Below are 18,365 nucleotides of genomic sequence, written 5' to 3'. Positions count from 1 at the left end.
CAAACCATCTGTTGGAGGTTGACGTGCACTTTCCAAAAAATGTATTCTCGCGTCAACGCAATACAGACCGCAGACACGTTATCGGTTGTTTTTAGTTAATGGTATGTCGCCTTTCCCGTTTTCCTTACTGCGAAAGTGCCATTTTTAAATACTCCATTTAAATCCTTAAAGCAACAGTACCGGTACATTAAAATTGACTGATGTTCCAGCTTGATAAAGGATATAGAAGACAGTTAGCATTTTTCACTACTACTACTACTACTACTAGACAGGAAGCTAACTAGCTAGTCAACGAGAGTTGTGGTTGCTCACATTCAGGAAAACACTTCCCCTGCCTCGTCCACCCGCCAAAAAAGCTACAACCGGATTAAGACGCCACCAGAGGGACTGGGGCAGTGATGAGCTGTAGCATAATACAAGCTTTGAAGCGTACTCACAATAGGGCAAGCGTTCCACCTAATTTTTTATGTGTCTGAACAAACACACAAACTACCTGAGCACTCTTTGGACCACATTCGAGCAAAATCAGATGTGCACACTATGGTATCACACCTGTCCAAAATCTGAGATCATAACAAGTTACGTGGCTTATTAAAATAATTAACTTACAGCTAGGGCTGGGCGATATGGCCTTTTATTAATATCTCGATATTTTTAGGCCATGTCACGATACACGATATACAGTATATCTCGATATTTTGCCTTAGCCTTGAATGAACACTTGATGCATATAATCACACCAGTACTTTATAAATAAAGTTGATTTGATTTGATTTGATATGAGGATTCTATGTGTTTACATTAAAACATTCTTGTTCATACTGCATTAATATATGCTCATTTTAAACTTTCATGCAGAGAGGGAAACCACAACTAAGTCAGTTTACCAAAAGTGTATTTATTAAACAGTTATTAAGCAGTGGCACAAACATTCATGTCATTTCAAAACAGAAAGTGCAAGATTGTCAGAGACATTTTAAAACAAGCTATGAGTGCGCTTTTATGCATGATGTCACTAAGATGACTTATCAAAACAACACTAAATTAAAGTGCACTTTTTGTACAGAACGCCGCTACAATAGTTTAAAACAAATACAGTGCACTTTTGTGCATGATGTCACACAAGATATTTCAATAAGTGTCAAATAAAAATGAGCTGCATAATAGGAAATCAAATAGTGTATGTCCTTCACTATGTGGTAGCTTCCTGCGGACGTTATCTCCTTCTGTTGTTGACTATTTTTTTCATACGGTGTTGATGTGGAAATAGTTGCTTCGGCATTTTGTGGGTGTGGCACCGAACAGAGATGTTGACATGCGGAGTTACAAGCACTCTTCATTCTCTAGCGGGTTACTTTTCAAATGATGCTACATTAGCAGTGGTGCTACTTTTTGTAACTACGCTTTTGCCGCATAATTGTTCAACATATTCCCGCTTGAAGCCAAACCACCGCCAGACGATGGACCCCGTGCTGTTTTTCTTGGGAATTAATTCTTCCTCCATTTGTTACCAGATTTGCACCTTCTTTCGCTCGTATTACCACCGTTAGCATCACAGCTAACGTTACCATGTCGCTACCTCTCTGCTCCGCGGGAGCGTGTGACGTTGCACACGTGACGTATGTAAGAAGGTGCGCTTGTTTTAAGTCTCTGAGAAGGAGAGACAAGAAAGAGTGGGAAACGCATGCAATGTAATGCCCGCAGCTAAAAGCAACTGTGTGAGAACATATACTCGAATATCACGTCATTTTCTATATCGCACAGAGACAAACCCGATAAATTGAGTATATCGATATATCGCCCAGCCCTACTTACAGCAGTAATTTCTGCCGGAGTTAGGTACACTTGCACAATCTAATGCGATTCAACACTATAGCTGTTTCAAAATGTATGTTTCAAAAGACAATAATGCTTCTTTTAACTGACTCTGTCAGATAGTGTTTATTGCAGGTGAATAATTACAGTGGTGTAGAACTGCATAGTGTTATTCAGGGATGTCTGTAATTTTGCGAGAAAAATACTGAAATACATCGTCCCACTTGTATGTTTCTACACCACTTTGAAATTCAACAGCAATATAAAAACAAAGTTAAATGAATACTTCTCAGGCAATGGCATTTAAACTGATTGTTATCTTTGTAATCACAAAATGTTTCATACACCTCTTGAATTAGATCTTAAAAGAGTGTCCATATGTATACATAACCGAGGTGCTACCAGCCATAACTTTAGTTATAACTAAAGTTATGGCTGGTAGCACCCCGAGGTGCTGTATAAACAATTTGTACAGCACCTCTGTGCAGCGTCACCATACAGCTTGAGCATGTTTGAGATTATTAATCATTGTGTGGTGTTAAGATTTATAGTACATACATGATTTCATTTCAAATTTTAACTGTGGTCTTCTTAATCACTTTGTGTGTCTAGAGGCAGCAGAAGATTCAGAGAGAACGTCTGATGAACGATTTCTCTGCGGCGCTCAACAACTTCCAAGTTGTTCAGCGCCGTGCAGCAGAGAAGGAGAAAGAATCAGTAGCCAGAGCGAGAGCTGGATCTCGACTATCGGTATGTAGTAGTCTGTGCACTTTTCATAAGTAATTCACCAACCTGCAATAATGGATCAGCATATCTGTAGATTGTTGATGTTGGCTATGTTTGACAGCTTAACTTACTTTATGCATAGCCTTAATTGTAAACATTACTGTCATGCACTGTATTATTTTTGGGAAGGAGAATTACATTTTTTCTAAATATTCGTTCTATATTAGAATTTAAAATGTCACACCAATGAGAAGTGTTTCTTATCTTCCAGGTAGAAGACGTTGCGCGAGATGAAAAGCTTGTATCTTTTGATAAGTAAGTGAATGGAGTCATTCAACAATTGTAGAATTTGTAGAACATTTAAGCTTTCAAGATCTGAGGGATGGTTCATCGAATGACCACACAGTAATTTAGTCAATAATATGGTGAACAATATAAAGTCAACAGCGTTGCACAAGAAATAGTGTAATGATTGAAAAACTGTCATGCTGCCAACATGGAGGCTTCTTAAGTGGGTAATCTCTTCAGGAATCTGGAGCACAGTAACCAATTAAAACAGTTTGGGCCGATGCAAAATCATTCACTATTATACACGAACGCAATGCACAGTCGTTAAATAAGTAAGTATATATTCCAACTCTAAACTGTATAAAGTTGAATGCGTATTGCTGGTGCTACGGCTTATAGTATATGGTGACGTCACATGTATTTGTATAAGGAGAGAGGGTGCACATCCCAATTCTGCATACCCTATATCAGACCTGGGCCATTGTTTTGACTCGAGGGGGCCCACATTTATGCAGGTTAATTTGTGTCTTTATTATGAAAACTTTTTTTGACACTGAATTTATGTAACTTAATTTTTTGCATTTGAATTTTGTGAACTGAATTCGTTTTTACATCAAATTATGCTGACAATTTAATTGAAAAAAAAATTCAGTGTATTAAAATCAGTTAAAAAAATTAATTGCATAAAAAGTCAGTTTATAAACATTCAGTGTATAAAAATTCAGTGTAAAAAAAAAAAAAAATTGTGCTGAAAAATTAAATGTAAAAAAATTTGCTGTTTCAAAAAGCAAGACTCACTTCTGGTAAATTGAGGCTGAAGCTATTGATCCTGTCTCAGAACAGGTCAATGGGGTGTGAAGTTGATAGCCCCTCGAAACGGGTCTTGCGAAAAAGCATAAAAAAGGTAGCCCAGTTAAATGCCTTTTTTATGCTGTTTTGCAAGACCCGTGTCACATGACTTCAAACGTGACATGTCACTGACTGGTTCTGAGACAGGATCGCTTCAGCCTTAATTTACCAAAAGTTAGTCTTGCTTTTTTGAAGCAGCAAATTTTTCGACACTGGATTTTTTTTACACTGAACTTTTATACACTTGATTTTTTTTAACACTGAATTTTAAAACACAGATTTGTTTCCGTCAAATTCTCATCGTTATTTGATGGACAAAAAATGTTATTCACAAAATTCATATGCAAAAAATTCAGTGTCAAAAAAGCTTTCATAATAAAGACACAAATTAAACTCCACATACACATTTATAGAAAAAATACACACATACTGTACATATGTACATACATACAGTAGGGGAAAACGTATTTAGTCAGCCACCGATTGTGCAAATGATGACAGTAAGTAAGAGGCCTGCAATTTTCATCAGGGGTACACTTCATCTGTGAGAGACAGAATGTGAATAAAATCCCGAAAATCAAATTGTAGGATTTTTAAAGAAATTATTTGCCAATCATGGTGGAAAATAAGTATTTGGTCACCTACAAACAAGCAAGATTTCTGGCTCTCACAAACCTGTAACTTCTTCTTTAAGAAGCTCTTCTGCCTTCCACTTGTTACCTGTATTAATGGCACATATTTGAAGTGGTTATCTGTATAATAGACACTTGACCACACCCTCAAACATCCAGACTCTAAACACTACGATGGCCAAGACCAAAGAGCTGTCGAAGGGCACCAGGAACACAGTTGTAGACCTGCACACGGCTGGTAAGAGTGAATCTACAATAGACAAGCAGCTTGGTGTGAATAAATCAATAATGGGAGGAATTATTAGAAAATGGAAGTCACACATGGCCGTTGATAATCTCCCTTAATGTGGGGCTCGCGCAAGATCTCATCCCGTGGGGTCAAACTGATGAGAAGTGTGAGCAAAAATCCCAGAACTAACAAAGGTTACCATCAGTAACACGCTACGTGGCAGACGTGCCAACTTAAGCCAACTCATGTCCAGGCCCTTCTAAAGTTTACCTGTGACCATGTGGATGATCCAGAGGAGGATTGGGAGAATGTCATGTGGTTAGATAAAACCAAAATAGGATTTTTTGGTAAAAATCCAACTTGTCGTGTTTGAAGGAAGAAGAATGCTGAGTTGCATCCCAAGAACACCATACCCACTGTGAAGCTTTGGGGTGGAAACCTCATGCTTCAGGGCTGTTTTTCTGCTAAAAGGACAGGACGACTGATCTGTTTTAAGGAAAATAATATTGGGGCCATGTATCATTCAAATCGTAAGCAATAACCTTCTACTATCAGCGACAGCATTTAAGATGAGACGTGGCTGGGTCTTCCAGCATGACAATGATTCCAAACACACCGCCCAGGCAAGAAAGGAGTGGGTCCGTAAGAAGCATTTCAAGGTCCTGGAGTGACTTAGCCAGTCTCCAGAACTCAACCCAATAGAAAACCTGTGCAGGGAGTTGAAAGTCTGTGTTGCATGGCAACAGCTGCAAAACATCACTGCTCTACAGGAGCTCTGCATGGAATAAATACCAGCTACAGTGTGTACAAACCCTGTGAAGACTGACAGAAAACGTTTGACCTCTGTCATTTCCAACAAAGGTTATATTGCAAGATATTGTATTGAACATTTGTTACTGACCAAATACCTTTTTTCCACCTTGATTTGCAAATAAATTATTAAATGCTTTTCACATTGTGCCTCTCTCAATTGAAGTGTACCTACGATGAAAATTACAGACCTGTCATTATTTTAAGCGGGAGAACTTGCACAATCAGTGGCTGACTATATGTAAATGTACATATATATGTATCTGTGTATAAGTATTTATTTGTATGTGTGTATATATGTATATATGTGTGTATACATACAGGTAAAAGCCAGTAAATTAGAATATTTTGAAAAACTTGATTTATTTCAGTAATTGCATTCAAAAGGTGTAACTTGTACATTATATTTATTCATTGCACACAGACTGATGCATTCAAATGTTTATTTCATTTAATTTTGATGATTTGAAGTGGCAACAAATGAAAATCCAAAATTCCGTGTGTCACAAAATTAGAATATTACTTAAGGCTAATACAAAAAAGGGATTTTTAGAAATGTTGGCCAACTGAAAAGTATGAAAATGAAAAATATGAGCATGTACAATACTCAATACTTGGTTGGAGCTCCTTTTGCCTCAATTACTGCGTTAATGCGGCGTGGCATGGAGTCGATGAGTTTCTGGCACTGCTCAGGTGTTATGAGAGCCCAGGTTGCTCTGATAGTGGCCTTCAACTCTTCTGCATTTTTGGGTCTGGCATTCTGCATCTTCCTTTTCACAATACCCCACAGATTTTCTATGGGGCTAAGGTCAGGGGAGTTGGCGGGCCAATTTAGAACAGAAATACCATGGTCCGTAAACCAGGCACGGGTAGATTTTGCGCTGTGTGCAGGCGCCAAGTCCTGTTGGAACTTGAAATCTCCATCTCCATAGAGCAGGTCAGCAGCAGGAAGCATGAAGTGCTCTAAAACTTGCTGGTAGACGGCTGCGTTGACCCTGGATCTCAGGAAACAGAGTGGACCGACACCAGCAGATGACATGGCACCCCAAACCATCACCCAACCATGCAAATTTTGCATTTCCTTTGGAAATCGAGGTCCCAGAGTCTGGAGGAAGACAGGAGAGGCACAGGATCCACGTTGCCTGAAGTCTAGTGTAAAGTTTCCACCATCAGTGATGGTTTGGGGTGCCATGTCATCTGCTGGTGTCGGTCCACTCTGTTTCCTGAGATCCAGGGTCAACGCAGCCGTCTACCAGCAAGTTTTAGAGCACTTCATGCTTCCTGCTGCTGACCTGCTCTATGGAGATGGAGATTTCAAGTTCCAACAGGACTTGGCGCCTGCACACAGCGCAAAATCTACCCGTGCCTGGTTTACAGACCATGGTATTTCTGTTCTAAATTGGCCCGCCAACTCCCCTGACCTTAGCCCCATAGAAAATCTGTGGGGTATTGTGAAAAGGAAGATGCAGAATGCCAGACCCAAAAACGCAGAAGAGTTGAAGGCCACTATCAGAGCAACATGGGCTCTCATAACACCTGAGCAGTGCCAGAAACTCATCGACTCCATGCCACGCCGCATTAACGCAGTAATTGAGGCAAAAGGAGCTCCAACCAAGTATTGAGTATTGGACATGCTCATATTTTTCATTTTCATACTTTTCAGTTGGCCAACATTTCTAAAAATCCCTTTTTTGTATTAGCCTTAAGTAATATTCTAATTTTGTGACACACGGAATTTTGGATTTTCATTTGTTGCCACTTCAAATCATCAAAATTAAATGAAATAAACATTTGAATGCATCAGTCTGTGAGCAATGAATAAATATAATGTACAAGTTACACCTTTTGAATGCAATTACTGAAATAAATCAAGTTTTTCAAAATATTCTAATTTACTGGCTTTTACCTGTATATATATGTGTGTGTGTGTATATATCTACATATGAATGTGTATATGTGTACATAAGAATGTGTATATATGTATGAATTTATTGAGCTGTTTGGCCACAATACCCAGCAATATGTTTGGAGGAGAAAAGATGAAGCCTTTAATCCCAAGAACACCATCCCTACCGTCAAGCATGGTGGTGGTAGTATTATGCTCTGGGCCTGTTTTGCTGCCAATGGAACTAGTGCTTTACAGAGAGTAAATGGGACAATGAAAAAGGAGGAATACCTCCAAATTCTTCAGGACAACCTAAAATCATCAGCCCGGAGGTTGGGTCTTGGGCGCAGTTGGGTGTTCCAACAGGACAATGACCCCCAAACACACGTCAAAAGTGGTAAAGGAATGGCTAAATCAGGCTAGAAATAAGGTTTTAGAATGGCCTCCCCAAAGTCCTGACTTAAACCCCATTGAGATCATGCGGACAATGCTGAAGAAACAAGTCCATGTCAGAAAACTACTCTCATAAGTTAACCAGCTTCATAAAATAGACACACAGCTTTGAAACATTTTTGTATTGCTTATCTGGACAGAAAATATGGCTCGCTGGAAAGGACAAATAAAAATAAAAAAATCAGAAGGTTTCCTTTGTCTCTGAACAGGGGGATGGAGGAGGGTGAGTTGGGGGTATTCAGGAAGCCCAAAATTTGGTGCTATGCCCCTGCTCATACGTACATATTGAGCTTTAAGATGCGTTAACAATTTGGATTGACTTACATCAATATTTGTTCAATGACGTAACTAACCCTGAAACATATGTTTCTTCAATTGTGGATACCATGTAAGTGCAGTGTACTCATACATATTCCAACAGTTATTTGTAATGTGACCAACAGTCAGGAGGGATGGGGTCAGATGGCCATTCAGACGGAGGAGGCGGCAGCTATCACAGAGGAAGACTTGGAGCTCATCAAGGAGAGAGAAACCAACATCAGACAGCTCGAGGTCTGCCCTTCCTCCCTCACCTCATTAACATTCATTTTCACTCCTGGGGATCACATATTAATCTTGGTTTTCGTTTGTTACAGTCTGACATCATGGATGTCAATCAGATCTTTAAAGACCTTGCAGTTATGATCCATGACCAAGGAGAGATGATTGGTGAGGAAAATAAGTTATTCATTACTAAAGGTTCATTAAAATCGTGAATAAACCCAGACAAGATGCAAAATAATTATACAAGTAAATCAGTCAACACAATGATAAATTATGAGATTTATTTTTAGTATAAAAAAATATTTGAGCACATTTTATTGGATTCCCCCCTTATAACTAGTAGTTTGCATATATTCAACGCAAATATAAATTCAACACTTTGTTTATGCTCCCATTTTTCTATGTACACAAAAGAACAACTCTGCACTAGATGTGTCTTGGTTGCACATCACTTGGTAAACACCCGAACATTAGAATTCTGCAACATGCGGTTAAGGAATGGCAGTGGAAGAATGGCAGAACGATAGGCCTCAGGATCTTGGCACTGTATCTCTATGCATTTAAAATGCCATCAGTAAAAAACACCTGTGTTCAGAGGCGGTCCTACAACAAAACACCAGGCTACAACAATGTGATTTTTCCTATTCATGGAAGCCCGACTATACTGTGTACAGTTGAGTCCACAATTGACTTGTGTCAAGGCTTTGTATGTGCTGAAAACCTTGCGTCTCTCAGCTCTCATTTTCTTTTCTTTTTTCTAGTTTCGAAAAGTAGGTGTTGAAACAAAAACAATGTCTGGGGAATTTAGTTTGATAAAATGTCTACATTCATAGCCATGTGTATATAGTGTCCATCATGACAGAATACTTGAAGAGGTGTTTTGCAACCTTTTTACGACTATCTAGAGGGCATTAACGTTCCAAAGTGCTGTAAGAATTATATGTGGCCCTCTTCCGGCTTCAAGGATGTAAATTACGCCCTGCCACGTAGACACCTTAGCATTGTTTATTATCATCTAATGATAGCAATTTGGCACTGCTAACATTAGCTATTATTTAATGTATATTCTGTCACAAGGGTGTCCAAACATCAGCCTACCAGCATCATTTCCTGAGTTATTTTTAATAACATTAAAGTCATTAGGCCTATTTTAGAATATACTTAAAGGTGCCATATGTAATATTTTCATGTCAAGTCATTATTAAATGGCCCTGATATGTCAAAAGGCATTAATAAATCATGTTATTTTCGATTACCTTTATAACTGATAACGGTAGTTTACCTGGGATATGCTCATTTCAAAATTAGATTTACAGCCCCGAAATATTGTTATTGTTTTCATGACCAATTAAAAAGTCAGTGAGCGTGTCACATCCAGGTTGCCTGTTACGCTTCGCCCTCTTCGTCGAGCTACTGACACTGGTAAAGTTACTAAACATGTCAGACTTTAGTAAATCTAAAAGGCCTCGTGACGATTCATGACAAAGCCAGGTACCTGCAAGTCAGTCTGTTAGAAGTGGGACAGATACTGTACCCAAAACCAGAAGGTGCTCATTACACCTGTTTCACATACTATCTCAAGTTGTTGGGAGAAGAGAAAACTTACCATATATATAATTCAAAATATATCAAAAGGTTGAATATAGAGCAGTGGTTCTCAAATACCACCTCGGAAAACACTTGGCTCTCTAAGTGCCAACATAATGACCAACATTGAAATAGGCCTGAGTATTCATTTAACACAAGGCAGAGTTTTATTTAGCAAGTAATAATCTAATGTTTTTGGCCACTGTCTTATTAAATACAGTTTGAACAATAACACTGTTTGAATATAGGAAAATAAAACAGTACTTTAATCAAGTGAATCATGGCGTACCATTAGATGGAGGTCGCGTACCACAGTTTGAGAATCACTGCTGTAGATGTTCCATTGTATATAAATGTATTCAGTGCTGATTTTAAAATTAAAAATGATTAAAATATGATGTATATAAGTAGTATTTATATGCATGCTGTGTTTGTGCGGTTTTGCAGATAGCATCGAGGCAAATGTGGAGAATGCTGAAGTGCATGTAGAACGAGGAACAGACCAACTTCAAAGAGCCGCCTATTACCAAGTGAGTCGGTCACTCTTTGTGAATTTTTGCTTGTTTCTTTTCTTGTTGAACACCAACAATTGTTTCCCAATAGTTTGGCAACTGCCAGCAATTCATTAAAAACAACTTAGAGGTATTATTTTGTGGGCTATTAAGGCAAAGAATATATGTCATTTTTAAGTCTACATGCTTGTTGAAAGTCACAGTTAGCAGTGGCAAAACATGCATCCTAAGTGTTGCACCACATGTGTCTTTGTTGCACACCACTATACACACATGTATATGTGTGTGTGTGTGTGTGTGTATATATATATATATATATATATATATATATATATATATGTATACATATGTATATACATGTATATATGCATATACATGTATGTATATATATATGTATGTATACATATGTAAATATATGTATGTATATATGTATACATATGTAAATATATGTATGTATGTGTATAGTAAGTAAAGTTAAAGTACCAATGATTGTCACACACACACACTAGGTGTGGCGAAATTATTCTCTGCATTTGACCCATCACCCTTGATATATGTATGTATGTGTATGTATGTATGTATACATATGTAAATATATGTATATATGTATGTATGGATGTTTATATATGTATTTGTATATATTATAAATGAATATATATATATATATATATATATACATATAAATGTGTGTATATATATATATATGTATATATATATATATATATATATATATATATACATGTGTGTATGTATGTATGTATGTATCTATCTATACAGTACATATGTATGTATGTATGTATCTATCTATACAGTACATATGTATATATGTATGTATATAAACAGTACATATGTATATATATTTATAGCCAATAATAGGAACATAAAGCTGTGTCTTTAAAAAAAATTATATTTATTAGGGCTGTAACAACTAATCGATTAAATCGATTAAAATCGATTATAAAAATAGTTGGCAATTAATTTAGTCATCGATTCGTTGGATCTATGCTATGCGCATGCCCTGAGGCTAGGTTTTTTTTTTTTTTTAACTTTTATTTATAAACTGCAATATTTACAAACAGCTGAGAAACAATAATCAAAATAATAGGGGTGTAACGGTACGTGTATTTGTATCGAACGGTTTCGGTGCGGGGGTTTCGTTTCGGTGCGGAGGTGTACCGAATGAGTTTCCACACGGACATATTAAGTAGCGTACTGCACGTTGTGTAAACAATACTCAAAATGCCGGACATTTGAGGCATTTAAGAAACACTGCCCGGACACGCCCGCATAAGAGGACATGTTCGGTGAAAAGAGGACGTATGGTCAGGACATAGCCCTGTCGCTGCTAACATGCTAGCAGCGACAGGGCTATTTTCAATGTACGTTCAGGGTTAAGAAGGTTAAAAAAAACAACAAATTGTGCTCGCAGCAGCATTCCTGAGGGAGGGGGAGAGACAGAGAGAGCGAGAGAGTTGTGATAAACGCGCATGCGTCGTCAGGCTCTGCTTTTTATCGATAGATTTATCAGATTTAATTTTTTATTATTTATAGCAGGGGTATCAAAAGTGTGCATTTTTGTAACATTTTCCTTGTTTTATTTGGCAAGTTGAAAGAACATGGCGCCAGTATGCTGTTTTTTTTTCAATAAAATACTGGAAAGGATAGAAATGTAGTTTGTCTCTTTTATCCGATTATTAATCGATTAATCGAAGTAATAATCGACAGATTAATCGATTATCAAATTAATCGTTAGTTGCAGCCCTAATATTTATATATATATTCTATTTAGTTATTATTGGCTGATGTCAACATTGTTTTTCTCATTGTGTTTTTTGCTGTTTTTCCAATTTTTGCTGGTGTTTTTGTTTTCTTTTTGCAATGTGCCTAAAGCCAATGGCAAACGAGTTACAGGCCACAGATGGCCCCTGTGCCACACTTTGGGCAGTCCTGCAGTCCCATGGCTGCCTTACATCAGTGCCGGAAGTAGTAAAATAAGCTGTTCCCCTGGCATGTTTTTCCTGTGTGATAAACAGGGTATAAACGTGGCAGTCCTTCTTTGCTGCTGCCTTGTTTTATCATATCTGTCAGTGTTTACTTTTGTATGCACAATAAATCATAACAAAATCCGTACTTTGGAGCAATGTTCACGGACTCTAGTATTTGGCTGGTTTGCTTCCCGTTGTGGGCGAGCGATGATGGTCGGGGTTGAGGGAAGAGTTGTTTGATGTTGAATGCTGTAAATTGCCCGATGTGTTGCAACAATCAGCCTTAATGCATTGTGGAAGCCCATTTGCGAGACGAGCGGGTGTCGTGTGCGGCCATGCTCTGGGGGTGTGGCCGCGGTGCAATGTTGAAACCGGCGGGATGTGAGGCTGAAGAGAGGCAAGGTGTGTGGGCGTGTTCAGGGGTTCAAATGCGTGCCTGTTGGCCTGATCGCCATCAATGGGTTGGCAACCCTTGGTCTAAAGGTTGGGATCAATGATCAACAAACAAACCATAACCAATTTTGCTTTCTCATTGTGTATTTTCATTGTAAGTTAACATGAGTATGCAGTGGAAGTGCGCTACCATCAGCGCTGTACTCTCAACGTGCACATGATATATTCGTCAAAATTGGTCAACTCAGGCATATGGTAACATAACCTCTGGTATCGAGTTTGGCCTTTTGTGAGACTCACAGATGAGCACAGAGCTTATGAACATTTAGTAGCCAGTTTGTGTGTACCAGCATTTTGATGTGCTTATCTATATTTAGCAGGTGGGACACAAGATCTTGCAAGATAAAAACAAGGAGTGGGGGAGCGTTGCTTAGATGGTAGAGCGGTCGTCCAAAAACTTTAGTGTTCCTTGTACAAATATAGTTTCCGCCATTTGAGTCACTGATATTGTGTCGTTGGGCAAGGTACGCCATCTTCTTTGCTCCTCGTACCACACGTACTGGTTTAGGAGAAAAGCCGTTTTGCGGGCGCAGGGTCGAAGCCTGACAAGCAGCCGCCGATCAGTGGAAGCTCGAAAGACAAAACGCCGCCATGAAAAATCCGTACTTTGGAGCAATGTTCACGGACTCTACATGGAAATGACTGTGCTCGAGGCGGGATCAGAATCGCACACCAAGTGCTGGGCGTACACAACAAACCTCTTTCATCATAGTCCAACTGCCATCGCTGTGTGTATGGTCAAGCAAAAGTAGTCACAACTGCCATCACACAAGTCAAACCTGACTTGACACACCTTGGATATGCTGGCTCGTTACTTTGAGCAGTAGTAGGCTTCCATCCATCCATTTTCTGCCGCTTGTCCCTCTCGGGGTTGCGGGGGGTGCTGGAGCCTATCCCAGCTTCACTCCGGCGGAAGGCGGGGAGCACCCTGTACAAGTCGCCACCTCCTCGCAGGGCCAACACAGATGGATAACATTCACACTCACATTCACACACTAGAGCCAGTTTAGTGTTGCCAATCACGAGGAGAAAGATCCCGAGTCTTAGTTAGAATTTATGGAAAGAAGCTCAACAGTCAAAAGCTCATGCTTCGGGCTTGCATGCAAAGCTGTAAAAACCTTTTAAAAACGCACCTGCATTGTTTTGAGACTTAGTTGCTGTCAAAATGTTTTATCAGGCTTGTTCTCGTGAACACAATATTATCTCATATCGTGAGCTAGCGTATCGTCATGCCCCTTACATTTAGTCCAAATTCCATTTGACAAATAATGGGAGTTACTACAAATTAAGGTTATTTATTTGCAACTTGGTATTTATGCGAATAAATAAGCATATGACAAGTATACTACAGAGCTGCTGTATCTACTTGTTTGCAGCTCTGTTTCTGTCCCCATGCTCTTTCATACTTACAGAAGTATTTAGGATAAGGAGAAAACATGAACATTACAAAATAAGAGAAATAATTTTAAAAAGGTGAGTTAGGCAAATTATAAGTAAAAAGTAGTAAATCCAGAAAAAAGTTACCTCATTGTGTGGATGAATTCTGCAATAAGCAGCACTTTTGTCAGAGAAGGACTCCACTTCTTGTATTTGTTGAGCTGATGTATCTGACAACAGAATTTGTCAGCTATTTGGCCTACAGATTTTTGTGATTTTATAACCACGCAGACCCCATCCCGTCTTAACAGTTTTAGCTTTTCAAAAATCCATAGAATGTTGTGATAAAGAAATTAGTGGTGGAAAACATGGTTGCTTTATTTTTTTTAGATGGCAAATAATCACAGACCTTTTAAAGGGGAACTGCATTTTGTTCAGAATTTTGTTTGTCATTCACAATCCTTATTTAAGACAAGAACACGTTTTTCTTTTTTATGCATTCTAGCTAGTAAATAAATACATGCGATCAAATGTCCGCTTACAATGGAGCCTATGGGAGTCGCTCTATTCCGCCTATAAAGCGCTCTAAAAACATCCAAACATTTCCATCAACAATTTATATACAGTACATGCTTTAAGTATATATGTAGTATAGTAACAGGCACATTTATAATAACATTTATTATTTACATATTTTGATCATTTTAAACATACTAGCTTCGACAACATCACCGATTACTGTTCACTGCATAATAAAACCTCACTTACTGTACATTGTCTGCTGTCATTAGGATGCCGACTGATGGTATGTTCATATATATTCCCATTTAGAGGAAAAATGACTCATAATCCTTGCGAAGAAAATGGGGGGGCGGTAATAGTGCAGACCTAGCGTCTTTTCATGTTTCTCGCCATTCCCGGGTCTAAATTGGCTGTCTAAGTGTACCAATTGGTCCGAGTATGTCCTCTTCCTTCTACTATCAAGGTGAGAGGCATGACAGTCCACATTGCAACAAGCTAGTTAGCTCAATGTGATCACGGCACAGCTATAAATAGTTCGTCTGCGTTAGCGCTTATAATAACAATATCACTAATACTTGGTTATTTTTCAAGTCACGTAATGTAAATGGACTATTGTTGGTGGTTTTCAGATGGTTATTTAGAGGGCTGTTTTGGCGGAATAGAGGACCTCCAATAAGCTCAATTCAAAACAGACTTATTTACGAGTTAGAGGCATTAAAAAAAATACATCCGCCTTGTCTTACATAATGATTGTGAAGGATTCCATAAAAATGTTCCTCTTTAAAATCTTCTTTATAAACACACTTATTTGCGCTTGTGTTTGAATGAGGCTAAGCCAAATATTTTTATGTTTAGAGTGACGCCTTTTTTAAATTTCTATGGACATTCTTTATGCTATTTCTAGAGCTGAATTCATTTTTTTCCATTTTATTGAATGGTTCGTTTAGCTTTGTTTTTACAGCATGTTCCATACTTATTATGATTTTTATTCTATTTTTTTTAGTTTCCTGTTTTTAATTTGTACAGCATTTTGAGGCAGTAGTGGCTGTTTTAAATGTGTGCTGTATTAATAAATAAACAAACAAACCTTGACCAAGATAGGTAAAACTATATTTAATAAACATGTTATACATACACTGCAAAAACTGAAATCTAAGTAAGATTAAATATCTCAAATAAGGGTGATATTTGCTTATTTTCTGTCTGATAAGATAATTCTTCTCACTAAGCAGATTTTATGTTAGAGTGTTTTACTTGTTTTAAGGGTTTTGGTCCGAAATGATCTCAGTAATATATTACAGCTTGTTGCTGAGATTTTATGACTTACTATTAGTAAAACATGCTTGAAACTAGAATATCAACTGTTGCAAAGCTGTCATCAACACTCACAAGTATAAAACTACTTTTTTTAAAGTACTAATTTCTTATTTCAAGCATGAAAAAAAAAAATCATGACTTCGACACAATTGTGTCTATTAATTAAAACAGATGACAGCCAAATGGACTTTGCTGTTTTATTTTCAATGAAACAATAGAAAATACTTACTCATACAGTAGTACAGTTGGCACAGTACAGTAAACTGACAGTTAATATTTAAACTTTTGACATTTCAAACAATTTTGAACAGAAATAGTTCATGCACATTCAGATAAATTCTTCAAAATTACAATTAAAAAAATTGGACGGGGGCCAGGCTGTGTGCGTGCGTGCGTGCGTGCGTGCGTGTGTGTGTGTATGTATATATATATACGGTATATATATATATACATATATATGTGTGTGTGTATATATGTGTGTATATATATATATATATATATATATATCTATATATATATGTATATATATATATATGTATGTGTGTGTATATATATATTCCTTGCGCACTAATTGACTGAAAGAGCACGCACTTGGCGCGATGATGTCATGTTATCGATGGAAAAATGCATCTTTAAACAATATGATTTGCCTGAGCGGCTAGGAGACCCCGAGAGTAACAAGCGGTTGCCTTGTTGCCTTTCCATTAAGAAAATTAAACTAGTTTTTAGTGTAAGTTTGCTGGTTTCAAGAAATGTAATGTCGAGCGCATATCATTATGTCAAGATAATGGCACTAGCATTTACTTAATTTAAGAATATTTTTCAACATATTGAGAAAAAAGGCCTCATATTTGTTTTTTCTATCAAGAAAAGTGCACTTATTAGTGAGAATATACTTATTTTAAGGTATTTTAGGGTTCATTGAGGTTATTATCTGTTCTATTGGCAGATCATTTTGCTTAGTTCAAGTAAAATACCCCTCATTTTTGTATTTTTTCCCCTTGTTTTTGAACACTGACTTTTTGCAGTGTACCGTTGAGATTGAATAGCAGAACCTCTTCTAGTTGCAGGAAACAGTTTATTAAAGACACATTGATTAATTTTATTAATCAAATGTTCACTCATACTTATTTTGTGTGTCTTGGTAACAACTCTTGTCTCTGCTTTTCCTGTTACAGCAAAAGTCCCGAAAGAAGATGTGTATCCTGGCTTTAGTTTTCTCCATTGCACTGGTAATACTTGGCATCATCATCTGGCAAGTGTCCAAGTGACTCGTCTCCACATTGTTGTCGTCACTATTATTACTATACTGTACTTAGATTGACTTACATTGTTCTCTGCCCACCTGCAAGTAGACTGCTCACATCAGGATCACAGAGGTAGGATTGTGCAGAGCTGCAAATATACTAATCTCAAGTTCTCAACTGAGCTGTTCTTTGTAAAATAGCAACATAAAACCAACATTAACAGCTCTAAAGGGGGGGACTGAGGTTGTGTTGGGAAATGATTCACGTGTTGATTATTTTCTTGTTGTTTTTCAAACTGTCAATATATTTCAAATTATTCATGGCAGTTCTTTCCGATAGACCAAACAAAAAAATAAGTGATTTTAAGGGGCTTTTTTCATAATTTCTTATTATGGCACCTTTTAATCTGAAGTGTTTATATTGCACAAATTAAGATGTTGGAAACTACTGAAAGCTATCTTGGCCTCATACTAAATCAGTTACACAGAAACAGGTTGACTCAAGGTGGTGATTGTAATAAAACTGCTCTATACTGTGTATCTTAACAGACAAGCCGTAAATCCATATTTGTAAATATGACATATTACACACATTAAAGCCTACTATACACAGTACATCTAAAAACAACAGTTTCTCTATGAAACTATTTATATGGCTCATTTCAGTATGTGTAATAAATGTATTGCATATCTAATGTGTCACTTTTTTTTTTTAACCTCAGATTTATTATCAGCTATGTTTATTTGATTTGATTGAGTTAGTTGCCAAGTTGTACATTTGAGAAGCATTTATTGAACCACAATGGGGTGCTAGTGTGCCGTGTAAGGGAGGAAGCGGTTTGCATGTGGAGTCTGCTACGCCAATCAAATTTCCGCAGTACGATTGAAAATGTGAATCCTGCAGAATTTCAGCAACAATCAGAATGTTGATTCTTTCCTATCATCTATTGTTCCCCCTGCTGGTTTAATGTATAATTACAAACAGCTGTATCTTAAGCACATAATGTGTGATGCATTGCCGTGTTGCGTTTATTATGGCTCCTGGAAATTACATGAATCACAATATATGTTTAACCAAATGGTTTTCGCCAGGTGTAATATCAGAGTATATAATAAGTCATATTGTATTTCATATA

At 37.5% G+C, this 18,365-nt stretch overlaps 1 protein-coding gene across 5 annotated transcripts in view; it reads left to right on the top strand.

The window, feature by feature from the left end:
* LOC133620991 (syntaxin-12-like) overlaps positions 1–17,924 on the top strand; it is a 50,154-nt gene extending 32,230 nt beyond the window's left edge. For all 5 annotated transcript variants that reach the window (XM_061982729.2, XM_061982728.1, XM_061982730.1 and 2 more), the window contains exons 5-10: positions 2,428–2,565; positions 2,813–2,856; positions 8,131–8,239; positions 8,323–8,395; positions 10,265–10,347; positions 17,162–17,924. In XM_061982729.2, coding sequence (XP_061838713.1) covers positions 2,428–2,565; positions 2,813–2,856; positions 8,131–8,239; positions 8,323–8,395; positions 10,265–10,347; positions 17,162–17,254 — 540 coding nt within the window. In that variant the 3' untranslated portion in view covers positions 17,255–17,924. The remainder of the gene's footprint in view (positions 1–2,427; positions 2,566–2,812; positions 2,857–8,130; positions 8,240–8,322; positions 8,396–10,264; positions 10,348–17,161) is intronic.
* Positions 17,925–18,365: the final 441 nt, after the last annotated feature.

This window comes from Nerophis lumbriciformis, linkage group LG21 (genome assembly GCF_033978685.3).
Source record: "Nerophis lumbriciformis linkage group LG21, RoL_Nlum_v2.1, whole genome shotgun sequence".
In the NCBI taxonomy this organism is placed as follows: Eukaryota; Metazoa; Chordata; class Actinopteri; order Syngnathiformes; family Syngnathidae; genus Nerophis; species Nerophis lumbriciformis.
Note: the sequence above shows the minus strand (reverse complement) of the source record. Positions and strands in the feature narration are given on the sequence as shown.